This window comes from Miniopterus natalensis, chromosome 1, assembly GCF_054644295.1.
Source record: "Miniopterus natalensis isolate mMinNat1 chromosome 1, mMinNat1.hap1, whole genome shotgun sequence".
Taxonomy (NCBI): Eukaryota; Metazoa; Chordata; class Mammalia; order Chiroptera; family Miniopteridae; genus Miniopterus; species Miniopterus natalensis.
The window spans coordinates 201,364,877-201,382,158 of NC_142081.1; the positions used below are offsets into that span (position 1 = coordinate 201,364,877).

A 17,282-nucleotide genomic window follows, 5' to 3' on the forward strand; every position below is an offset into this window, starting at 1 on the left:
AGGCACGTCCCAAGGGTCACAGCCACGTCCCAGGGCCACAGCCGCGTCTCAGAGGTCACAGCCACATCGCAGGGGTCACAGCCACGTCCCAGGGCCACAGCCACGTCCGAGGCCGCAGCCAGGGCAGCAGGGCCGCACTCGGTGAGAGTCACGCGCGCCCCTGCTTTTCCCCGACGCCCGGGAGACACACTGTCCTGCGCGCAGCCCCGCCCGGAGCTCCCCTGACACAGGCTCGGCCCGCGGGCCTCGCGGGGTAGGCAGGGCCCGGCCGCGTCCCGCGTGCTGACGGCCGGTCGCACCGCAGGCGGGAGCGCAGCCGCCCGGCCCCGCCGCCCCCGCCGCCCCCGCCGCCCCGGCCTCAGCCCAGCGCCCCCGCCCCTTCTGGCCCCCTGCGCACCCGCGTCCCGCCTCCGCCTCCGCCTCCGCCTCCGGCAGCGCCGCCTCACCTACCCTTTGGAGCCTCCCGCGCCGTGGCTCACGCGACGCCCTCGCCGGGCCCGCAGGGTCACGGGGTGCGCGCGGCGCGTGGGCGCCAGGTCCTCCGCGCGGCCCCTCAGACGCGCGCCCCGCCCCGGCCGGGGTTTTGGCGGGAGCGCGGTGCCCTGGTGCGCAGGCGCGGGGCGCAGGCGCAGGCGCGGGGGCTGCCGGGGCAGGCGAAGGGCGCAGGCGCGGCCTCGGGCGGCACGCGGCATGGCCGGCTGGGTGCGCTGCAACCTGTGCTTCCGGCCGCCCGGCCGCGCCGCGGGCTTCGGCCTGACCAGCTGCGGCCACGTGTACTGCGGGGGCTGCCTGCGCAGAGGTGGGCGCGGGCGCGGGCGCAGCCGTGCGGGCCCCGGGGAGGCGGGCCCCCAGGAGGGCCGGGGCGGGACCCCTCAGCCGTGCGGGCGGGCGGCCTCGCGCCCGGGGCCCGGCAGTCGGGGGGCCGGGGGGCCGGGGCGCCGGGGGGCCTGGGGCTGGGGGCCCGGCAGTCGGGGCGCCGGGGGGCCTGGGGCAGGGGGCCCGGCAGTCGGGGTGGGGGGACTGGGGCGAAGGAGGCCTGGGGCTGGGGGCCCGGCAGTCGGGGCGCCGGGGGGCCTGGGGCTGGGGGCCCGGCAGTCGGGGCGCCGGGGGGCCTGGGGCAGGGGGCCCGGCAGTCGGGGTGGGGGGGCCGGGGGGCCTGGGACTGGGGGCCCGGCAGTCGGGGTGGGGGGACTGGGGCGAAGGAGGCCTGGGGCTGGGGGCCCGGCAGTCGGGGGGCCGGGACGCCGGGGGCCTGGGCCTGGGCCCTGGCTGCGGGCCGCGGGCCGGGACGCCGCGCAGCGCGCACCACGGAGCCCACGCGCGAGCCGCCGGCGTGCGGGGCGTGCTGCCTTAGTTCAGCCCTCCCGAGGGCGTTTCCCGCGGACCAGAGCACGCGGGGGCCCGGGGAGCGGCGGCCGGCACAGCGCCCTGCCCGTCTGAGGAGCTGTTGTCTTCTCTTTTTCTAAAAGATGCATTTTATCGATTTCGGGGGGAGGGGGAGGAGGAGGGGAGCCCGGTGGGGAGAGCCGCCGCCCGCGCGCCCCCTGCTGGACCCGCCCCCGGCCTGTGCGCCCCGGCGTCGAGCCGGGCTGGCCCCGCCGCAGGCGCTGTCTGCACGTGGAGACGCTGTGCAGAGTCCGGTCCTAAGAAAGGCCCGGTGGACGGCTGACGGCGGATCTTTAGGGTCGCTGCTTGGAAAACAGGAAAAGAGATCGCTCGTTCCAGCCAGGTCCCAACTCCACCCGCACCCGGGCTCCCCCGGGCTGACGGTGAGGGGATGTGCGTGCTGTCACCCCGCGTGGTTTTCTTGGAAGAAGTGTGCTAATTTATTTTTTATTTTTATTTTTAAAATATATCTTTATTGATCTCAGAGAGAGGAAAGGAGAGGGAGAGAGAGATAGAAACATCAATGATGAGACAGTCATTGATCGAGCCCACAACCCGGGCATGTGCCCTGACGGGGAATCAAACCCCCATCGCCTGGATCCCAGGTTGAGGCTCAAATGGGCTAATTTAAAGTCTGTATTTCTATGTGTTTAAAAGCACTACCGAGGATGTGACGTTGGCTTTTCTTTTACAGGTCCAAAGGACGAATGCTTGATTTGTAAAGTTCCCTGTCGTACAGTTTTACTTTCAGAACACGTAAGTTGAGGTCTGTAGTCTCTTGAGTATTGACCAGTGCACGTTTCCTTTTAAATCTGAGATTCAGGTTTGAGCCCTTCGTGGTGTCTAAATTTTTCGTTCATTTCGTTCGGTGAACTAGAAGATCTTTCGGGATTTCTGAGTGGTGAAAGTACAATGAGGACTTGGTCTCGAATACTTCGTACAACCTCTGTAACTGTAGACAAGCCTGTTTGTACATTTATGGTGCTGTGTTCCTGGGAATGAAAACGTGCTGAACACAGATTTCTTCAGTGCGGTACAAGCTCCCTAGGAAGGTGATGGAGCCCTGGCTGGTGTGCTCAGTGGTTAGAGCGTACGCCCACCCGCCCGAGGATCGTGGGTTCAGCTCTGGCCAAGGGTACGTACCTCACCGTGGTTGCAGGCTCTGTCCCTGGCCCCGGTTGGGGTGTATGCGGGAGGCAGCCAGTCAGCGTGTCTCTCTCACATCAACGTCTCCCGTCCTCTAAAAGTGAATGGAAAAAATATCCTTGGGTGAAGATTAACAAAAAAACCCGAAGGTGATAGAATCTGGTTTCTCACAGGAGTTGTATCTAGTTAAGAAGGAGTCGAAAGGACATGGGTTTAAAATTGATCACTGTTGCAGTAGACTTAAAACAATGCCTTTTGTTCTCTCTAAAATACATCAGTTTTAACTTGTTTGGTTTAAATTTAGTTACAAGAAATCTTTTCTTTACACTTAGGCTCCAAGATGTGTATTTGATCAGATGTGTTAATCTCTAACAATTGCTTTTTTTCTGATTACAAATATAAAACAACATTACACATTATGCAAACGATGCAGAAGATCACAGTGGAGGTTGTGGAAGTCCCCAGATCCTGTTTCCCAATGACAGAAGCCAGGAGTGGCGCCCCTGCTGTGTGTGCTACTGGGATTTAGTCTTACAAAAATGGTGTTTTCTCAGTTGACATATTTTGGACACACCCACCATCTTCAAAGATGACTTCATAACCTCTTAATATTTCCGACTGGTAACCCTTTGGGTGCCAACCACGGGTGGCCCTTGCCTCTCCTGATTTCGGGGTGGACGGTGAAGTCCACCGTTTCCGTGAAGTACTGTGTGTGCCTGCCGTAGGTTCTTGGCTGAGGCTCTTTATCATGAACGGTGCTGAACTTTACCAGAGGCTTTCCTGTCGCTGTTGAGATTATCATTTGGTTACTCTGCTTTGTCTTGCTGGTGTGGTGAATTGCGTTTGCTGTTAGAACTTGAAACCCGCACCAGCTCCCAGGAATAAATCTGACCTGGTGTGAGGCAGCCTCAAGCGCCTGTTTAGATGAGCTAGTCATTGTGCACTCGTGTCCGTGTGGGACCTGCCTGTGGTCCCTGCTCTTGGGTGCCCTTTCCAAGCTTCAGTGAATCAGGTGGGCGGGCTTCGTGAAAGCAGGTGCAGGTACTTTTCCTTCTGTCTGCGAGATTGGGGTAATTCGTAAAATGTAGTAGAATGCACAGGTGACGCTGTCTGAACTGGGAAGGGATTTGGTGGGAAGGTTTTTAAGTAGGGATGTAATGTCTTTGTTAGGCGTGTGACTTTTCAGAGTTCCTAATTCTTCTCAGGCCAACTTAAGTAAGTTGTATTTTTCTGGGAATGTGTGCACGTCATCTAAAGTTTTGTGGGTTTTTGGGGGGTTTTTTTTAGAGAGAGGAAGGGATAGAAAGGATAGAGAAAGAAATATCCACGAGAGAAACATGACTGATCGGCTTCCTTCTGCGCGGCCCCAACTGGGCATGTGCCCTGACTGGGAATCAGACCTTGGTCTCCTGGTTCATAGGTCAACACTCAACTGCTGAGCCACGTCAGCCGGGCCGTCTAAAATTTCGAATGTCCTGTCATTAGCACGTTTGCAGTCCTCGGTATTTTTAGCGTCGCTAAGATGTGTCATGATGCGCGTTTTCCATCTTAATGGTGGTTACTGTGCCTTCTCTCTTTTTTCCTGAACAGTCTTGTCAAGCGTTTATTGACTTTTATTTGTATTTCCAAAGAACTGGTTCCTGGCTCTGTTTATCTTTATTTCACACCCATGCTCTATTTTGTGAGTTCTTGTCATCTTCTCTTTCCTCTTCAGTGTAGTTTGCTCTTTAAGACGGGTGCTGAGCCTCAGCGTCCAGCCCTTCCTACTGCGGGCATCACAGGCCATGCCTGTCCCTCTCGGCTTGTCCTGACTGCGGCACGTTTTCATTAGCGTCACTTCAGAACAGTTTCAATCTTCTACTTGATTGCTCCTGCGACCCACATGTATGTTGACTAATTTATAAATGTTTGGGGATTTCAGTTACCATTTTTACTAACTTTTATTGAAGAAAAATGCAGAAAAGTGCAAAAATTAAAAGTGCATAACTCAGTGAATTCTTCATGATCTGAACATGACCAGCCCTCAGCTCCAGGAACACTGGTGTGTGGAGGCCTGAAGACCACAGCCTGTGGTCTTGCCTTTAAAGTCTAATGTGACTCAGATCCCCCGGCAGTGCCAGAGCCTCCTCCGGTATCTTATTGTTCCTATAGAGAAAGAAAACCCCATAGACATCACTGCCCCAGGCAGTCAGCCTTGCCTGGGTTCCCACAGTCTGCTTCCTCCAGCTCCTCACCTGTTCCCAGCCTCACTGCCGCCCCTGAGGGTCACTTTCCACCCCAAGGGAATTCCTTTTGTCTCCTCCTTCAGTGAGGCCTGTTAGCGACAGTCCTCCAGAGGGACTCTAGCTGCCTCCATTGTGATGCATATTTTCACTGGGTTAAGATTCTTTGCTGGAAATGAATGCTTGCTGTGTCTTGGATAACATCGCTCCCTGGTTATCTTTGGCTTTTCACAGTTTGGTTGTCCTGTGTAATATCCTGCCGAGCTTCAGGGAGACCCGGCAACCTGTCAGGGACTCAGTTATAGGAGTGGAGGCTCTTGGTGTCTCTACTCACTACACCCAAGCCCACTTGGGGTCCTGCCCACGTAGAGTGAAGCCACACCTGTCTGTCCACTCCGAGTCTCTCACATGTTGAGTGACTTCTACCGCTACAGAAACTGTGGATCTGAGTTCATCAGTGACAGCATATCCAGTTGCTTTTATCCTGGACGTGGCACTCTTCCTCTTGTTTTGGGTGCGCCTGTGTATGTGTGAAAATCTGTACAAAACGTTTGCTCTCCACCCCTGAGCACCAGGCCCACCACCCTCTGTCAGGGGCACCGTGCCTGGGGCTCCCGAGGCCCTCAGGGAGGCACTGTTTTTGTTTCTGCTGCCCAGGAACCAGGCTCTGAGGTGTGTGGCGATGGGCCAGGGTGGCAGGTTGAGTTAGTACAGAACGGGACCTGTAGCCCCTGCCCCATCCGTGTTCCACACTGCCTATGACTTAACTGTGGTTGGGCGCAGGGACCCCGCTGTCTGGACACCCTGCGTGGCCTGTCCCTCCAGGGTCTAGACATGGATTTGGAGCTGCTTCCCCTGGCCTGCCACAGCTCTCAGGCTGGGCCTGCCAAGGCCCTCTGCTCCGTGCTCCAGGAGTTCCTGAGGCACTGCCTTCCAGGACATTTTCTAGTTGCTACCACTGACCGAATTTCCTCCCTGATCTCAGTTTTACTGTCATTGCTGTGGAACATGGGGAGCACAAGCAATTTAAGTGGATGGGCTCACACTCCCATTCTGATGCCTGTCACACTGACGGTTCTGAAGCAGAGGCAGGAACAGGGAGGGCAGGTTCTGAGTCTTCTGGGTCTGCTGGCCCTGGTTCTGGGTCTCGCCTGACAGATCAGGATGTGTAGCCTTGGGGGTTCCACCCACTGCGGGGCTCACTGCCCTTCTGTCCTGGGAGGCGGTGGCACTGCCATCACCCCACAGCCCCAGGCAGCCAGGAAGCAGGCAGCCCAGTGCCCCTTGGAGACACTGAGGGAAGCGCTGACCCTGGGTGTCCCCACAGGTCATTCTGGATCTTCAGTTTGCCTTTGTGCTCGTGCTGTGAGCAAGTGTCAGGGCAGCAAACGGAGACAGTCTCTCTCTTTTCCAGACAGACGCAGGCATCCAGGCACTCTTCATGGGCATAGATGGTCTGTGCACCAAATACTCCAAGGAGACCTCCCAGGTAAGTGCGGACGTGGCACCTTCCTCGGGGCATGCATGTGCTGTCAGCCGTGGGAGCCAGTTTTGTGACAACCCAGAGTCAGTGATCTCGCCCTAGAGAGCAGACCCCAGGGACTTGGAGGCATGGAGGTGGGTGCTTTCTGCCCCTGCACTGTCCTCACTGTGCCAATACCATTTGCTCTGCTCCACTTTCCTGCCCTGCTGTGGGAACGAGATGCCCTGTGGTCTGGATGTCTGGCTGATCCTCACGAGTTGAGTAGGACCTCAGACTCTCAGGTTGGGATGGGGGCCCTGGGTCACGGGGTGCAGCATTTGACTTCCGAGCCCTTTCTGCTGCGGCACACTCCCCGCCCAGCCTCTGAGGTTGTAGATCCAAGCCCTCCTGGGTTCTGATGCACCTCTGGCCTCCTGGACGTCACTGGATGGCCTGCAGTCCACCAGGAACTGCCCAGGAGAGGAGCCCTCCCTCTGCCCACCCACCCAGCCTACCCCTTCTGTTAATGGTGCTGTCCCCCAACCCCCACTGTTGACGCCTCCCACCAGCCCCTCCTTTGAAGAGGCTTAGCACCAGGCTCAGGGGCAGCACTGCTCGCCTGTCATTCTTGGCCATTGGCTTGTCCTGCTGGAGGCCGTGGTCAGCCAGCCCACCAGGACTGTCCTGTCCTCTGGAGACTGCTTCTGGCTCAGTGCCCACAATATCATGACTGCCCCTCACCCTGCAGGCTCCCCAGGGGGCACATAGATGTCCCAGGACGCAGAGTCAGCACAAGGCGAGAGCCAGGCAGGGACATGGGCCTATTTCATTGCAGCATTTGCAGTAGACCGTCTCAGGCCAGGTTCCCTGGGACCAGCAGCTGCCTCTGTTGGTGAATGGGGGGAGGCCCTCACACAAGACACTCAGAACCCCAGGCAGCGCTGTGCCTGGAACAGGCTCCCCAAGGACACAGCATTTCAGTCGGTCCTGGGAACCTCTTGAGGCCTCAGAAGAAGGCAGGTGACACTTCTCTGTTTCAGACCACGTGCCTGCACTGGTGTGGAGAGAGGACGGGGAGGTGGCTGGCTGCCCTGTGACCTCGCTCCATGCCTCTGGGCACCATCTCTGTCACAGAGCCACGTGGGATTTCCAGAGGCCTCCAACATGAGGGGTCCACGGCTCCCTGTTTATGTCAACATGTTGGGCTTACTGTTATTTTAGAATAATAAACATTTTAAATTTCTCTCAGTATTAATTTCTAGTGGGGGGAACATTGACAGATAAAAGCCACATAAGCAAAGCTCTTTGGGGTCTGCAATAACTTTAAGACTGTACAGGCTGTCCGAGGCCAAAAGGTGAGCCTGGGGTCTTCCCTGTGTCGAGCAACCCTGCAAACCCCTGGGAAGATGCAGGAACCAGGAAGTTGGAGACTGTGAAGCTGCTGGGGACTCGGAGCACAGTCCCATCTTCTGGAGATGGCCACAACCATGCAGGCACTGGAGGCCCACTGGGGCTGGCCGTCCCCCTTTTCACAAGGTGCCTTCCCATTTCCCTGTCTGAAAATGTCCCTGACATCAAATACGTCCCCTCCCTGGGTCAGTGCAGTTGGTAACTCAGGAGCCTAGTCAGGCCATGTGCAAGGTAGGCTCCCGCGAATGGAAGGTGCAGCTGGGAACCCAAACTCCGGCACTGGCTCCCGGAAGCTCTCCGTGTCTCTGCCTCAGCTCGTTCAGCCCACCCAGCCCTGGTCCACGTAGGGTGTTCCTGGTTGATGCAGTTTTATCAGGAGGCCATTGTGATCTAGTCACTGTTGCCAAAGGATTGACACCCTGTGGTCAGCCTACATGAATCGTGTCGCCCGGCAGGGTGGGGGGGACATTGCACTTGTGTTTCCGCCACCCTCAGTGGGGCATGCTCCCCTGGATGTGAATGTGCCCACTGCGTTCATGCGGGCACAGACAGCGCTCACATCAGGGGTGTCTGGAGGGAATGCACAGTGTAGCCATGTGCCACTGTCAGCAGCTGACCTGTGTTACCTTCTCAGATTTCAGAATTTCAAGAAAAGCACAGGAAGAGACTGTTAGCCTTCTACAGAGAAAAGGTGAGTCTGTCACCTTGCTGCCTCATGGGGGCGACCTTTTCACTTCATGCAACCCTGGTGACAAACACCACGTCTCAGGTGGCAGGCCAGGGGCATCTGCCATCTGTCCTGCAGACCCTCAGCCTGCTACACGGTTCTCATCCTCCAGGTCTCTGTTTGGGGCCAGCTGTGGTCACAGCTACTTTCATCTTGGGGCCCACTTCTGACCCATGGTGTCCCCCCAAACTCTTCAGGCACTTTCTCATAAATAGCAACTCTCATGAGTGCTGGCTGGTCCTTACACAGGAAGCTCGGAGCACCTGCTCCTTTGCCCACGAACATCCTTCCTTGATTTGTAAACTAAGTAAAGTAAAGCTTCAGGGAAATAGTCTCTCATGGCAGCCTCAGCTGACTCAGATGCGGCCTCCTGGAGGGACAGTTGACAACAGACACAGAGAGGATGCGGAAGAGCGGGAGCAGCTGGAGAGCAGCCGGTCAGGGCAAAGGGGCAAGGTCAGCCCGTAGGACATGGGTCACGCCCACAGGACACACCCAGAGCCACCTCCTCACCTGGCCCCGGGGTGCTGTCAGGGCCTCAGCAGTTCAGACGCTTCTCTATCCACTCAGACCATCGTGCTTGCTTTTCTCACCTGAGGAGTAAAGGTGTTTTTTCCCCATTGACTTTAGGGAAAGTGGAAGGAAGGGGAAGAGAAACATCGATGTGAGAGAATCGATTGGTTGCCTCCTGCATGCACCCTGACTAGGGCTGGGGGTTGGACCTGCATCCCAGGTGTGTGCCCTTGTGCAGGAATAGAACCCTTGGTCCTCCCGTGTGCAGGCCGGCTCTCTGACCACTAGGGTCAGGGGCCTGGCTTTGAAGCCACAGATCCTGCAGCCACCTCCTTGAGTCTGGGAGCTGCCTGGTGTCCGTCCTATGGCCCCGCCTCCTCTCAGTGCAACATGGCAGGTGTGAGGCTGTCACTGCCCATCCCCAGCCCCGTGGGTAGTGATCAAAGAGTGTTCACACCTGGCCACAGCCCCATCTGCCCCCTGAACCCTGCCCCATGGCCCAGGCCACTCCCTCATGACTCATATTCAGACTCAGGTGTAAGAATTGAGGGTCCCCGTGTCTTCTCTGCACTGTCACTTGGCACAGTCGGTTGTAACCAGGAGCCACTGCTTTGTGTTTAGATTGCCAGGCTGGAAGAGTCCCTCGGGAAGTCCATGCTCCGGGTAGAGCAGCTGCAAAGGTAGGTCCCCCTTGGAGCCCAGCGGGTGTCTGCTGGACTCATTCTAGACTGAAGTTCTAACTTCCGTGACCATAGCCCTAACTCCACCCCCCCACCCCGAGAGAGACCAGGGCTCTGACGGAGGGGCAAAAGAAAGCCCTGCCTCCCAGAAGCTTCCATCAGAGTCGAGTGCTGCGGAAAGTACAGGGCAGGAGTGGAGGCGAAGCAGCAGCAATGATGAGCCGCGTGGCTTCCTGTAGGATCCTCGTGACCCCTGAGATGCAGAAGGGCCGGGGAGGAGAGCCAGCACCCCACATCTGGAGAGTGAGGGCCCTGAAGGGGAAGGCACCACCCACAGCCAGGCCCTGCGTTTTCCTGCAGGGAGGCCCGTGCGCCCCACTGGCCGCTGGCCGACCTTCTTGCTGTTCACCCCGCCCAAGCATTTGTCCTGAGGCACAGGCCTCTCTGCGGCTGGCTTTCTGTCCCGTTGTCTTGGGGGAGACACCCCTCCACACGCTCAGTTTCATGGTCGTTTGGACGCGGGAATTGTGCTTCAGAGGGGCTAAGCCCAGCACTGCCGCTGTGGTCAGTAGTCCCTCAGGTCCTCCCGGAGCCAGGTGCTCGTCCTCAGGGAGGAAGGTGAGCCTGTTGGGCGGGTGAATGCGGCTGGTGAGGGACGAAGGGGCACAGGGCCAGGCAGGGCACTTGGCTGTCTCAGACCTGCCCTTCCAGTTGGAATGAATGGGTTGGAAGTAAATTTTTATGGTTTAATTAATACCTTTTACCCATCTGTTTAGTATGAGATCGTCCCAACTCACAGCCTTCGGCACAATGAAAAATCCAGTTTCAAGTAAGTGAAGTCACTGCTGTGAGGGTCGAGACGCGGATGGTGCTGAGGTGGGAGCGGACTCTCACCCCGGTGTTTTGTCACAGCTCCTGCAGCAGAGCCCAGCGGACGGCTGCTCCTGTGCCCCAGCTCCTCCGCCTCTGAGAGGTGCGCACAGGGCTGGGCGGGAGTTCGAGGTCACCGTGGGCATTCATGAGTTCACAGGTCCCTCTTGGGCATCCTGCGTCCCTCCTGCCATCCCGTCATCCCTCCAGGTCCCCAAATTCTGACGCTCAGTAACACCTTGCACAGGCCCAGGAGTCCCCCAGCTCCTGCTCATCAATCGGGTGTGGTCAGGCTGGCCAGTCACAGCTGCACCCTGTCCTGTTGGCAGCCAGGCTCTGGTGCTGAGCACATAGCCAGAGAGTGATTCGGCAATTGGTGCCCTCTTCCCTCCCTCCCTCCCTCCCTCCCTCCCTCCCTCCCTTTTCCTCTGTGGGAAAGCCCAAGCGATGCTTCTCTGTCAACCTTTGGGCCAGTAAGTTAAGGAGCTAGCATTTATTGAGCACTAACTGTGTATAGTGGGTGGTCCAGGCAGCAAGTGCTAACGAAAGCAAATGAGATGTGGCTCTAGCAGGACTGGCAGGACTTGGACGAGCCGGAGACAGCGGCCAGAGGAGGGCCACCTGCACAAGAAGGCCGTGTGGGCCTTGGCACCGGGGCATGGCCCCTCCAGTTGTGTGGGGCTGTGCTTGGTTTGACAGACAGCTGCAGCCAGTAAAGAGCATGAGAGGGATTTGACAATGGCAGGGCCCAGGGCCTGAGTGGTAGCTCGTGAGCACAGGGAAGGTGGAGGCAGGTCCCAGGCATACCGTGCATGTCAGTTGCTGTGAGTCTCAGGCCCAGTAAGTGTGTCTTGCTGTCGGTTTACAGAGTGGAGCCCATGGAGGTCGACCTCATGCCCTCCCCCATGAGACGGGTGAGTAGCCTTTTACCCCATGTTGTGTGTTTTCTGGACATTCAGGGCTTCGTGCTTCTCAGTGCTAACAAACGTGGCCATTCATTCTCAACCATGGCTGCCATGGCTCGGGCACAGTCTGGGCAAGTGGTGGACACAGTGCTGGGTGAATCCAGGATGCCCCTGACAGCCTGTCAAGGGGGGAGTTGGGTCAGGAGTGTGGGGACAATTTCACCGTGAGAGAAATAAGACCACAGGACACGTGGCCCAAAATGCAGGGCAACTAGGCCTGCCGTCATCACCAGCTCAGGCCACATGGTCCCGGGCACGGGCAGCTCACAGCAGGGCTGGAAACCAGCGTTGAGGGCGCAGGGGCCACGCCAGCAGGACACAGCGCATTGCCTCGGGCAGCACCAGGGGCTGCTGTGACCCGCATGGTGTAGGGCTCACTACTTGCAGGTGCTTTGCAAATAAGAACACAGTCTTGTGGTAAACATGAGGTGCTGGTTAGTGAGAGGGGGTGCTCCTTCCAAGGGGGCAGTCTGTCCCTGACTTTGGAGGAACCTGGGTCCTAGGGAGAAGGTGGGGGCACAGCGCCATGCAGAGGAGACGGCCTAGTCCTCGGCAGCGGCTGCCAGCTCACCCTCCTCTCCATGCCCAGCCTACAGCACTGCCCCCCATCTCCCCCTGTCCCCCTGCCTCCTGTCCACCAGGTCTACCAGACAGCACCCGTTTCCCGTTGGCCAGAGTGGCCAAGACTCTCTGCATCGGCACCTGTGCCCCAGCCCCACCCGCCTTCCAGCCTCATCAGCAGCTCTTCAGGGACCCCCCCCACACACACAGCTCCAGGCATCCCACATTGTGGGACCATGGCCTCAGCTGACACATGGCCTCGGATGGGAGATTAGAAACTGAGGGGCTGATGGATTTGCATGTCACTGGGAGGTCCCTGGGAAATTGTGGCCAAGGGACTGGAATTGAGTGAACTGTCCTCACCCCTCGGTGAGGTGCTGAGCAGCTGTTCACATGTGTCTCTGTCGAGGGCAGACAGTAGGTGGTGGAGACTGTGGGCCAGGGTCTCCACCCCAGGACTTAGCTCTGATGGGGGACAGTGGGCGCAGCTGCATCCAGTAAAACTATTAACAAAAACAGGCTGTGGGCCGCCATCTGTGGACCCCTTGAACTCCCAAGTGCAGCCTGGACTGAGGCCCCCAAACATGCTCCTGAAAGTGGTCCTCACGTGGCCCAGTCTGGGCATACCTTGCTCCCGGTGCTCCTGCAGCATCTTACCAGGCCTGTCTCCTCCCAGTGGTGGTCTGCCACTGCCTCTGGGTCGTGTCTACCGTCCTGAGTGCTCTGGCCTTTGAGTTCTGCTCACTTCACCTGTTATTGGGTTCTCCCCAAACAGAGAACATGAGAAAGGCTCTGTAAACACAAGTCCTTTTTACTGGAAGCCAGGGTGAGAGCAGATGGTACACCGGTTCTGGTCTGACAGTAGTGACTCTGGCCCCTGCCACGTGGAGAGTTTTCTCTGCTGGAGTTCCATAGGCTGTCGCGGTTGCTCAGAGTTGGCCAGCACTGGGCACGAGGGCAGTGTGTGTAGAACAGGCTGCGGGTGGGCGTTGTGAGGGACATCCCAGGGCACACTTGGCCACAGAGGGAGCCTGGGGAAGAGAGAGAGCTCGGTCCTCCAAGGCTAGGGCTTCGATGGCGGGCAGGAGCTGGAGGCAGGACTGGGGTGGAGGTGTTTTCAGAGGGCGCCCTGGAGTGAGGCTGCCTCGGAACTGGTGGAGCTCAGGGTCCTTGGGGTGGGGGTGCCGGGGCACAGGAGCTAGGAGGACAGCCACTGAGATCCTGGCAGGAGTATGGGTGGAGGTGGTGGTGGTGGTGGCTGAGTCTGGGCAGATGACAGGGTTAGTCATGTGCAGGGCCACAGGAACGAGGCTAGGATGGGCTGTGGAAATGAAGAAACAGCATCCAGAAGTGGCACCTGGCCCTGCTCTGGGCAGCATCTGTATGTCCACACCCCACCCAGGTCCCATGTGAGGTTAGTGGACAAGCTCTGGGAGCAGAGTGGCCTCCGTCACTCGATGCTCCTGTCCCAGGGGTGGGAGCACCTCATGACACTGGCATGTGCTTGGTTGGGAGCAGGGCCCAGCACATACAGCCCCTGTGAATGGCAGCACCAGGCTGGTCATAGACACCTGCATTTCCAGGTGACAGTTTTGCACCAAAAATGAGGATTTATTCCAGGTTTTAAAATTTCTAATGTCAGCCAAAAACTGTTTGCTCTTTCTCTGCTCTGAAATTCTTAGCACCTAGTGACTCCCTCTCCCACTCACTGCTGTGGGTGCCGGGGCCACGGTGGGGCCCAGTGGGGCATTCATGGGCTGCGTTCCAGGCACATCTGGCTGGAGGGGCTGTGTTCTCGGGGAGGAGGCTCCCCCTATCCTGAACGGCACTTTGCAATAATACCCACTGTTTTCTTTCTCCCTCCTTAGCCTGAGCTAGCAGCTGGCCCAGCCAGAGTCTCCCTGATTAGCCCTCCTCAGGGTGGACGCATGGGTGAGTCAGCCCCTGCTCCCGGATCCCTGAAGGAATGTCTGTTCACATCAGGATATACCCGAGGGTCACCCTCAGCTGTCACTTTCCCTGTTTAACACTGTCCTGGATGCCCTGCCCCTGGTGGGTGACACATAGCAGGTGACACACAGCAACCACCAGCTCTGGTGCTTGGAGCCTATGTACCTGGTGCTGCAGGGAGATGAGGCTCCTATGTTCCATGTGACAAAACCACCTTCTTGGGTGTCAAGTGTTTTTAGCTTAAATGCTTCAGAGGGAGATCTTTCTAAAGTGTGTCAAATAGTGTTGCCTTCCTGAGCAGGAATCGCAGCCGCAGGTCGGGTGTCCTGTGGTCCGAGCTTCTCTCTGGTCTCTGTCTCTATGGGGCTGAGGCACTGGGACATCCCCTCCGTCAGGCCCTGCACTCTCGAGAGGTTCTTGGATGATTTTCTGCCTCCCCTCTGCCCGCCAGCTGACCCTGTGCACCCACTGCTCAGTCCAAACCCAGGGAGTCCCTGACAGAGAGCCCCACGACCCCTGGGCGGTTAGAGAACCTGGGGCCGCCTGGCCCTCAGAACTGCTCTCATGACCCAGACAGTTATTGACCTGCTGAGATCTCAGGTTCCTCGTCTCTGTTGACCACAGTTTTCCCACGAGTTACTGTGAAGCGTGACTAAGACACTGCTTCCTGGACTCCATGGTTTGAGCACGTGTGTATGAGCATGAAGCACCCGGGATTTGTTCATCCAGCTGGGGAGGGCAGCAGATCAGGAGATGACCACCTGGAAACAGGTGGCAGCCACACGAGGCCAGTGGGGAGACACCAGCGCCAGCAGGAGGCAGGTTCCTGTGCGACCAGTGGCCAGGTTGAGCCCTAGCTGGTTTGCATGGTGCTAGTGGTGTTGGGGTGCAGGGGCTGCCCTTCAGGGTCAGCCCAGCCTCGGGGATTAAGGCAGAGAGTGACACCAGACGGAGGAGGTAGCCTAGAGCACAGGCTATGGGCAGGCAGGTCCTGACAGGCAAACCTCTGGGCTGCCCAGTGAGGGGCAGTGTGTCTGGGATTAGTGAGGCCCAAGGTGTCCAACCATCTGAAAATACAGAAAATAAAACAGGATGAGCAGAACCTATGGAGATGCTTGAGTTCCTGGTTCTCAGCTGCTCCCCTGGGTCACCTCCACGGCCACACAACCTAGGGCCACTTAGTGCTGTGCAGCTTCAGGAAAGGCACGCACCCTCTCTGATTCAGGCTCTGCAGTTGTGAAAGGACACATGGTACCTAGCTCCTGTAGCTGCTTTCTTCCCTCCTTACTCTGCCTTTCATCTGTTAAGATTCTCCAAAATGTGGCTGCAAAGGAACTCAGGTACTAAAATCAGCAACCTTTTCAAATGTGTCCTCTGGTGTCACTAAAGCCATAGTGGAGCTTTGCATTCAAAAGAAGTTCCCTATAAACCCAGAATGCAGGGGGTGGGGGGAGATGACACCTTAGCCCTAGTTGGCCACTGACCCCACCCTCTCCTCAGAGCTGAGAGCTCTGGACTGAGTGACAGGAGCCAAGACTCAGGGAGTAGGGGAGAGTCCAGCCGGTCTACAGGCCACGCCTGAGCCAGCCACGCAGTGGAGGTGGAGGCAGCCTGAAGCTCGGCCCGCTGAGCAGCACTGCCTGGGGCTTTCGTCAGGCTGCTTGGTTGTCAGTGGTTTGCATATTTCTGGTGCACAGGAGTGGAGGCTGAGGTGTGAGCTCCACATGCGCCTGTCGCATGGGTGGTGTTCCTGCCATAGGGCAGAGCACCCGGTGTGCAGGGACGCAGTGGTGGGGACGTGGGCGGGACCTCGCGGGTGTGTGTTGTCTCCCTGGAGCAGCGCAGTGTTCATGTTTTCACCCCTCTCCCCCTCCCCGCAGGTAGCGTCTCCCGCCCCAGCCCTCAGCCACTCAGCCTGACTCCAGGTTGCCCCAGCGTGCCCCAGGCTCTCAGGTAGGATCCCTGGGCCTCTCTGTAAGGATGTGTAAAGGGGGAGGTGTGAGAACAAGCTTCTCGTAACCTGACTCACTAGACAGTGCTCCTAGCATCCCAGTGGGCTGCCTTTCACCCCTTTTTACGTGTTTGTGATTGTATTGTGTAGACCGCTTTATGGTTTGGTTTTTTGAAGCTGAAATGTAACTCAAGCCACAGCCCTGTGAGTGAAAACTGCGGCATCTTATCGCAGGGACAGAGCAGGGTCCACAGGCCATTCTGTGCAGGGTCACAGGCTACCGGGGAGCCAGTGGGCATGTCTGTGTCCCCCCAAAGCTAGTTAAGAAGCAGAGCTGGCTTGGCCGAGGGCTGCCACTGACCCAAGCCTGTTGTCTGAGACATGGGCCCACTTCCCTCCGCCCATGGAGGCACGCCCAGGTGTCTGTAGAGGGCTCTGTCTGAGCGGCCCTCACCCCACCTAGAGCCCCGTAATGGCTCCCGATGCCGTCCGCCATGTTCACACCTGGTCATCGGGTACCATCCAGCCAGAGGCCTCCTGCCTCCTCCCCCAGCTCTCCAGAGCCACACCTGTGCCCACCGCTCTGATGCACAAGGCCGTCCCCACCCACTGCCTGACTATAGCCTGCCCCTGACAGGACTGATGGCCCTCCTCGCCCCACCCCACCACCCTGGACCTGGCCCGCTGCGGGTATCGGCCGATTGTAACACGCGGCTTTTGTTAGCATGAGCCGAGAGGATGGGTCCAGTGGGAGGGTCAGCATAGAGCAGACATGGGGCCCTGGTGATGTGCATCCAGCCTCGCAGGCCCCGCGTGTGGGCATCAGAGAAGGGCCTCCTGAGAGGGGCCGCCTGGCAGGCGCTGCATGTGCTGCTGTCCCCGGGCCCCTCAGCCTGAGCACAGCACAGGACCTCACTCCTCCTGGCCACTGGGAATGCGTTTTTGACTCAACACATGGCCTTTAAAACTAAAAAATAGTTCACACTTGAATTACCGCCTTGCCAAAGTCACTGAGGCGTTGGTGACTTTGTTGCATTTGCTCCTAGGATTCCACCTCTGCAGATCCCCTGCCGGGGGTCCTCCCAAAGTCTAGGCCCCCATGCAGCAGGCAGAGTGGGAGGAGGGGGCTCGCCGGCCCTGGCACCCAGGCCACCCATCAGCATCTCAGGGCTTCTGCAGAGGCAGCAGTTAGGCAAGTGCCCGCGGCTCCCCTTGGAGAGCATGTGAGCGACATACGTGTGGCAAGCAGATGAGAGTTGCGTGTGCCTGAGGGCTGTGTTTTTGAGCTTCCGTCAGCTGCTCGTGCGCGTGTTGCTCACACCCGTTGCTGTGGCTGTGACTGTGCTTCGCAGGCTCTGCCAGACTCGGGGGCTTCCCTCTCAGGGGTGACCCTCTGCCGCCCGCCCTGAGCACTCCAGCCAGCCCTCTGCCCTTGTGAG

General features: G+C 58.2%; 1 protein-coding gene across 1 annotated transcript; it reads left to right on the forward strand.

Moving 5' to 3' along the window:
* Nucleotides 1-690: 690 nt before the first annotated feature.
* On the forward strand, nt 691-16,572 carry RNF212 (ring finger protein 212). Its single transcript, XM_087829270.1, has 10 exons — nt 691-799; nt 2,081-2,142; nt 6,169-6,243; nt 8,261-8,317; nt 9,488-9,546; nt 10,323-10,375; nt 10,468-10,519; nt 11,285-11,330; nt 13,811-13,874; nt 16,397-16,572. The coding sequence occupies exons 1-10, from the start codon at nt 691-693 to the stop codon at nt 16,570-16,572; spliced, it is 753 nt and encodes a 250-aa protein (XP_087685396.1).
* Nucleotides 16,573-17,282: the final 710 nt, after the last annotated feature.